Below are 8,752 nucleotides of genomic sequence, written 5' to 3' on the forward strand. Positions count from 1 at the left end.
CTGGGTGTGTAGAGTAAAAGAGCGATATTACAAAAAGCTTGAGGTAATATAGGAAACTTTCAAGGTCCCTTTGGAGACTCAATTTGAGTAGTTAGTAGGTAGGTGAAACTTGGGCAGGTAACCCTAACCCAACCTCGAAAGATCAGATTGGACTAAAGGTTGGCAATGTGGCTTTAGCATCCTTATCTCTGTTCAATCTTAGCCAGGCAACTCTACATTTCCATAGCTCATAAACAACTGAATTTTTTATTTGAACTTCTTGTCTTTTGATTCTTGTAGCCATGTCTTAGCAACTGGAAATTTTCAGATGTGATGAAGAACTAACAGAGGAACTGTCATAATTTCTATGGCTTCCTTGTATGGATTCTTAGAAGGATAAGGCTTCCATGTTCCAGGTTGTTCTGAACAATCAATCAAATATAATAAATTTGGGGTCAGAAAAACAGTGGGAAGTTTCAGATTGCATTTAAGTGGTCTTGTGACACCAAAAGTCTATTAAATCAAAACAAATAGTACGTTGTACTTGGTTTGATAGAAAATAGGAGTGAAACAGAAAGTTAGGGAAAGTTCTTAACGTTTCTCTCTTATTTTCTATCTAACCAAACATAACCAAAGGGAAGGGAAACAAGTTTTGATGAAAAGGAAAAAAATAATAATTAAAATATTTGAATCTAAAAAAAATACTGACAGAGAAACAAACTCAGAAGGGAACCAAACATTGATTACAATGTTTTACACCAAATAATAAAATATTATGTGCATGGCCTAAAGACGGATGGAAGACTCACTTGCACCATGAAGTGACAACACAATGATCCAAATCTGTGTGATGTATGATGCATTTTGTAAGGCATGCAACCAAACAAGATTTTATGCTTTAGCATTGCTCAGTCTTTAAGAACAACAGATTCTAACTAGAATAATGGCTACAAAATATAAGCTTAATTAGGGCCTTAGTTTGCTCATAGCATGGTCGGACGAAAGCATCCAACCATCTCTTGATTTTTATACGTGAACCTTTAACCCTAACCCTAAAGCCTAAACCTTAAGTCTAAACCCTAAATCCCTAAAATTTGTGTAAAATGTATTTGGTTGGACATACATCCTCTGACCAGATAGGAAACAACATTTTCTCGCTTAATCAGATTGTCTGACAATAAGACAAAATTAATTCTAAACCAGCTTTCTAACAATAAAAGAAGATTCAATAAAATGTTTACCAACTTCTTTTTTTTTTTTTGTAAACATTTATTTACAAACTTTTATGGCCCACAGTTTGCTTTTATAGGTGGAACATCCAGTCAGATCATTGGACTAATTTCTTGTTTCCAACTAGGAATGGAAACGGGGCGGGGCAGGGGCGGGAATCCACTCCACATCCCATCCCTGCAAAAATCCCTACTTTGTCCCTGTTTCTGCCACCGCTAACTGGCCAAGGTGGTTATCCCCACCCCCCGTGACTTTTTTATAATGTCAATCATTTTGTTTTTTTTTTATTTCATTTAAAAAATGAAAAATAAAATAATTAAAATTTACAATCCTATTATAAAAGACCCAAATATATTCAATCATATTTTTAAAAATATTAATATACATACATCTATACTATAAATAAATATAAAGCAAAGCAATCCATGTGTCACCCTTGCTCTCTTTCAAAATTTACATCAAAATCCCCATTTTAAAATTCTCCTTTATTCTTACTTTTTAAAGTCATGTAATTGGGGAATCCATCAATGGCAGCCCGGTTCCAATATCTGAGGAAGTTTAAAACCACTTGCTCTTAAAATTTCTCCCGTTATCTTCTCTCTCATGTTAACTAGAAAATTATACACGTTTTTCTCCTAAAATCCCATACATTCCACTCTCTTCATGAAACCTTCTCCATCATGTCTCTTAAGATAATTATTAATTAGATTACACTTCTCAACCATCCCACATGTTGCTAGATTCTCCTAAGATAACGTAAATTAATTTTTGGTAATTTTGAAATTAACTTTGGTAGATTTCATAACTAATTTTGATAAATTAGGTAATTTGTTTTGGTAACTTTGGTAAATTAATAACATTTAGATAAAATACCAAAAATTATCAAACAGTAATTTTATTAATTTATTTAATTTTGGTAAATCAAATTAGAGATAATCAATTAGTGTAAATTATTTTTAGTAAATTTCATAATTAATTTTGTCAATTTTGGTATATTCCCAAAAATTAATTTCACTAAATTAATTTTGATTTACTTTGGTAAATTAACAACTAACCAAAAATTATTATTATTTTCTAATTTATTAATGAATAATTTGGTAATTTTGGGAAATTATTAATTTTGGTAATTTTGTTGATTTTTTTTCGTAAAATATTAATTTATGAAACTGAAGCAATTTTGCTAATTTTTCTAATTTTGGTGATTAATTTTGTTATATGGGTAATTGAATTTGTGATCCATTCTATTATTTTAATTTTGGTAATTTCGTATATTAATTTTCCTTAAAAATTTAATTTTTTGTAAATAAATTTTGGTAATGTTGGTAACTTTTGGTACTTTAATTATTGTAATTTTGGTTATTTGGGAAATTAATTTTGGCAATTTAGATAAATTAGTTTTGGAAATTTTGTTAAAGTTTGGTATATTCCCACAAATTAATTTTGATTTATTTTGGTAAGTTAACAACTAACTAACAATTATTATTTTTCTAATTGATGAATGAATAATCTTAGGAAATTATTATCTTTGTTAATTTTCAAAAGTGAAGTAATATTGATAATTTTTGTACACTAATTTTGTTAATTTTGGTGAATGGTGATTAATTTGGTTATATTGGAAAACAAATTTGTGATTCATTTTGTTATATAAATTTTGGTAATTTCGTATATTAATTTTCCTAAAAATTTTAATTTTTGATAAACGTTTTGGTAATGTTGGTAATTTAATTATTGTAATTTTCTTATTTGTGAAATTAATTTTGGTCATTTATGTAAATCAATTTTCATAATTTTGGTAATTTAGTTGAATCTAATAATTAATGACAACATAGGAAAATTAATGCTTTCATTACAACTTATTTGTGATTCAATCAGCTAGACAAAATCATGGTTCTCATACTCTTGATAAGCAAAATTTGTGTATTGAGAGTTTCATTTGATTAAATTCAATGTTTTAAAAACCGATCTGGAGGCCAAACTGTTTTTACCTCTGGGTCACAAGTCACTGATTCGACCATCCGAGTCGAACGGGTTAGGCCGTGCCACATCAGCCATACAGAAATTCAAACATATATGTGTATAGATATGTAATAATGTATATGTTCCACATGTAATGTACGTATTATTTTATATTTAAATTATATTTTTAATTCAGTTTTAAATTTTTTATTTGTAAAAAATATTAAAGTTTGCAATTTGATGCCAAAAAAGGGATTTTTTGGCAAAAATAGCAAGGGCGCCTTGCGATGCATAGATCTCAAAAATTTACCCAAAATAAAAATAAATCACCTCAGTCAAACATCAGAATGCAAAGTTATAGGCTCCGAAAGTTTGCATACACACTTAGCGTGCAACTCATGACCCAGCCACCGGGTCGAACGGGTTAACGGTCCAACCATCCAGGTCAGACGGTTTTTTACCTTCCTCTCTGGATTTTACTCTAGTTGGACCTGGAATCATGACCGGGTGATGGTTCAACTGGTTCAACCAGTCGGGGCAACGACAGGTTGAAAACACTAATTAAAACTATTATTTTTGTTTTTGAAAAATTGACAAGAGACCTATCACATCATCCATTTTGATTTAAAAGCATCTAAATTATCAAACTATTTATATAAAATATATCCATGAACTAAAGATAATAATATGCCCATTTGGAATGTCATATGATTCCTTTTATTTCAATTTTTCTTGACCGGTACACCACACAGAACCACTTCATTTGGTAGATTATCCAAACTCTTAAATGGGTCAATTGATGGAACCCACATTTTCTCTTACAAAACTTGTACTCACACCGTCATTAGTGACAACACTTGAAGCCATGCATTGGAAACATTTCCATAAATAAAAATATAGAAGTACTAAGATGTTTTAATGCTGGGCTACAAGTGTTGTGAGGACCAATTTCGTGAAAACTAATTGATGTCACATGCAAATGGCTGTTAATGCTTTTAAGGAAAGGAGAATCAGATCGCCTGCAAGTAAAATATATACATATCCCTTCCAACATGACCTATGTCCCTAAATGACCTGAATGATCTTGTAGTGAATCCCACACAACAATAAAATATGGGTAAATTATTGCTGAAACCTCTTGCAAGTAAACTTTTTACAAATTTATGAATAACAAAAAAAAAAGAGAATTTACCTTTGAGTGATTGATACGAAGGGAATTTTTTTGAAAATAAATCAATTTCCCAAAAGAGATAAAAAGGTTTGGAATAGTGATTGATGCAAAGAGAAAATTTATGAAATAAACATTTTGATCAAAACTAACTACATAGTTATTTGAGCATTTTCATGCCGCTTGAGGAATGTTAGGTTTCATTAATTTACCCTAAAAACTCAGGATCCAACTCTCTTTCAAGTACATTTAAAAAACTCAGGATATGATTTTATTTAACATAAATAAAATCGCAAATTTCTGTAAATAAAATAATAATATCTTTTTAAAAGGGCAAAATAAGACAACGACGAGAGTGGGCGCCGCACAAGTGCCCCACAGCACATCCCATATGTGGAATTCGACAACGACAGCACAGCTCAACCTCCCATCGGCCGGTGATGGCGGTGCCATTATGACAATGCGCACTTATCACCGGCGTATCAAAGCAAACTTATAGGCAGCGCGGCTAACTTGCACTAGGGTGCAATATAAGAATTAAGAAACACAAACTTAAGCTAATGAAGTGGCTAACGACCGAAACAAGCTTTGGTTGAGCTGCTTTGGAGAATCCACCAAAACAGGTTCTCCCCGAAGCTTTGGTTGGGCTTTCCGGTCTGTCGTGGGGCTCATTCATAAAGCCGAAAGCCGCCACGGGAAAGCCCCCCCAAATCATGAATTGAAGATTTGAGACAAGGCTTACCTGAGCACAAGCTAGGATCGGGAGTACTGACACCGCAAGCGGAAGGAAGCTTCAAAGCCTTGCTAACGTCGACTGGAATTCCAAAGCTATTGGCATTACCCAAAAGCTGGCACAAGCATTCCGGACTGCTCTCCACCAGCCCTGCAAGCGAAGGGCAGCAGTTCTTCTCCGGCTTTGTCAGATTGCTTCCGGCTTCCACGAACGTCAAACAGTCCGACAAATTCAACAGTTTCGTTAAGCAGTCCGGCGCCGGGGCTGGCGCCTGAGCCCTCACCTCGGAAAATGCCATCAGGACGACCATCGCCGCTACCACCACCACTACGCCGGAAACCCTGATTCCAGTACTCCCCATTTCACTCTTCCTTTCTCTTTCGCTTGGAGTTTCTGAGACTTACTACTACTTGGCAAGGGGAGACGGGTAAACGATGATATAGGGTTCAATGAAGGTCAGACAGTGACAGGCAACCTACCCAAGGAGTGAACAAAGCGATGGGCAGTTGGCTACGTTATAAATAAGACGATGCCGTTCCAGCCGGTTGCCTGTAAGCCCCTACAATGAAATGAACCGACCACCTACCGATACTAAATTCTTAGTACTCAGTACTCACTTGGGATTTACATTCGGCCAATTGGGTTCTCGTAAGAAATTTCCATGGGAGATCAAATCAGCACATTTCGGCCGTGTATTGAAAATATCTCCCGATGATAATATCTGAAATGATGTCATCGGGAGATGTTGCAGTGATGTACTGTAGTGTAGGGGCAATCTTATGGAGGCTGATTTGAATGTAGTAGCTGGACACCACCGAGTATTTATTTATTATTAAAAAATAACAATAATCAACTAAGAATCAAGCTGCCAATACTATTGCCCAACGGGCAAAATCTTTTGCTAAATCTTGCATGTGATGGTATTGGCCACCCTTGAGTTTGTATTAATACTTTGTTATTCAATTAATATATAAAAAAACCTGGAATATAAAATAATGCTTTTCATGTTATTCACCCTCTCTTTGTTTTTTTTTCCCTTCTTTGCATTTTATTTCATTTCTATATGTTTTTTCCTTCCAATAGGGGAGATAAATGGATATGACTTAAAAAAAATTTCCAAAAACTAAATCTAAGCTTTTTGATAAATAGAATAAGTTATAATGGAATAAAAGGCTTAGAGAACATAAAATTAGTTAACTAAAAAATGAACAGTAAATCCAAATAACTGCTCAAAACTTATTGTAGCTAGAAAATAAATGTTAGTGCAATTAGTAAAATGTTAGTGATGTTAGTAACTCGATGTATAACAGCACCAAGATATCTATATATTGTAGTTGAAAAGAAAATTAGGCAAGGGTAAAGAGCAGGCCATAAGATAGCTAGATATTCAAGTTTAGGCAATTACTAAGATGTTAGTAACAATTAGAAATAAAGCAATTACAAAAACTTGAAAGTAAAGTAGAAAATAAAGAACAAGAAAAGCAATGAAAAGTGCATACACAAAGGTTTGGAAAACCTTACCACCAGCAAAACCTTTTACAAGCATAGGTTTTTCAAGGTTCTTACAACCTTGGATAAACTTATGAGTAATATTTTAAGAAGCTTAAGCCTTGAGGTGAGGCAAACAGATTTTGCCTTGCTTTTCTTATTTTGGTATTTGGTGCCACAAACCACTAATATCCCCCCCCCCCAGCGTTTTGCCCAATTTCATTGGTTGCAAGAATCGATTCCACGTCAATGTTGGAGTAAATCAACGAGTGACCCCTCGGTTGGTATTGTCTCAAGGCTTAAGCCTTACAACTTTGGTTTGAAGCTTAAGCCATTGTTATAATGAGGCATAAGCCTCAAGGTGTCAAGCATAAAAAGGTATAAGCCTCAAGTATCGACATTATTTAGCGATTTAATGCAAAAAAAAAAACACATTTTTATGCATTTTTATAGTTCAAACTTCAAAATATATCGAAGAAGCACTTTAATAATTATGGGCCAAATAAAAAAGTAACAATGAAAAACCAATCGGGCAAATCAAGTTATTAGTTTCTCTTAGATAAATCAAGTGGGATTGTTTCTATTGTTCTTTTCTAACATCCCAAATTTGTTATTTTTCTCATTTCTTTTCCTAATGAATTTATTTTCTTTTTATTATTATTATTATTTTTTTTTTTTTGCATAGATCAAATCAACTAAGTTGTTTCTTTTCTCCCCATCTATTAGATGACCATAAATCTAATATCAATTATATGGATGATTCTTCATGTGTAATTTCATAAGATTGCATTTTGAAACCGAAACATAAAATGCTTATAATTGTTAGATGATTAATTATTATTTTATTTAATGCTTAAAAGTTAATACTTATTTCTTATAAACTTCTATTTTATGGATATATGTACCTTCCATCATTCTTAACTTTTATCATTTATAAAATTTAATTAATTTTTTAGCCTTATACCTTACAACTCCTTGAGGCTTATGCCTCACTTTTTTGGGCCATTATGTCTCAGTTACACCTTTATCCTTTTAAAAACTTTCTTACATGTACTACACTCATTCAATAGAACTTCATGGGTGTCTGCCAAACCTAATATGGTTGATCTTCAAGGTCTCTACCAAACCCTGATTGAAATTTCAGGTTCCAATCAAACCATTAGTGGTGGAACAAACTTCATTCATTCAAGTGATGTTATAATATAGCACAAAATATAGCAGGACAAAAAACTTCTCAATAGGCAGATATAGTATGATACAACAAAAACTATTCAATTGCTAGAGATAACTCAGATGCTCAACTCACTAAAGAGATTTACAATAGTTTAGTGAGATTGTACAAGCACAATGATTTCTCAACTTATCTCACTCTTAGAACTATTGAAGCTCAAAAATTTCTTCAAGAGAGAAAAAAGACTCTTGTGAACTTTCCCTCTCAAAACAACTATACACTATATGCAATGTATGAACAGATTGTTTTCTTGCTTCTTTATTTGATTCAAGTCAAAACCTCTCTTATTTATAGAAGATGGAAAGCAAGTAATTTTTTTTTTAATTCTTCGAGGACTTTAACCATTCATGGAAGTGATTCAAGGTTCCATCAACAAGATAGAAAGCATACCAAAAATAGAAATAGTCATTAGGTATTCAAATGATAAAAAAATCTAACAAAATAGATGACAATAATTAGTTAGTAGTTGCCTATCAAACAAAGGGAGGAATCTTTTTTCCTCTAATCAACTAGTTCCTCTAATCAGTTGACTGATATGTGTTTTCAAACTCAACTTGTTAGAGGTAGTCAACTATTTATTTTTAGGTAGTCGACTATAACATAATGCGAGGACATTTCATGCCTTAACTATTAAGGCTAGTCACCTATGCATTTTTGAGCAATCCATTATAGAACAGTACCGGCCTACCAGGGCATTTCATGCCTCAACTACCAAGGGTAGTTGAGTACTTGCATCCCAACACTTAAAAACCTTGGAAAAATTAATCCAAAGCTTTGGGCATTCTTCCTTTAGCTTTCAAAAATGATTTTCAACATTTCAGATCTTATTTTAAGTCCACGAAATCGTAGGAACTAAATCTATTCTAGCTATTGGTCTCTAAGGTTGAATTCACTGAGTTTGGTCTTGTTGAGCATCTTGTGTTGTGCTTGTGCATATCAAACAAATGATTACATCAATAACTTAAAA

General features: G+C 33.0%; 1 protein-coding gene across 2 annotated transcripts in view; it reads right to left on the reverse strand.

The window, feature by feature from the left end:
- Window positions 1–5,592, reverse strand: part of LOC104593478 (non-specific lipid transfer protein GPI-anchored 2-like) — a 28,726-nt gene extending 23,134 nt beyond the window's left edge. Inside the window, exon 1 of one of the 2 annotated variants that reach the window (XM_010253343.3) lies at window positions 5,076–5,592. In XM_010253343.3, coding sequence (XP_010251645.1) covers window positions 5,076–5,427 — 352 coding nt within the window. In that variant the 5' untranslated portion in view covers window positions 5,428–5,592. The remainder of the gene's footprint in view (window positions 1–5,075) is intronic. The other variant, XM_010253344.3, reaches the window with a different exon arrangement.
- Between the last annotated feature and the right edge of the window lie 3,160 nt (window positions 5,593–8,752).

The sequence above is a fragment of the Nelumbo nucifera genome, chromosome 7 (assembly GCF_055504915.1).
Source record: "Nelumbo nucifera cultivar China Antique chromosome 7, China Antique-T2T, whole genome shotgun sequence".
NCBI lineage: Eukaryota > Viridiplantae > Streptophyta > Magnoliopsida > Proteales > Nelumbonaceae > Nelumbo > Nelumbo nucifera.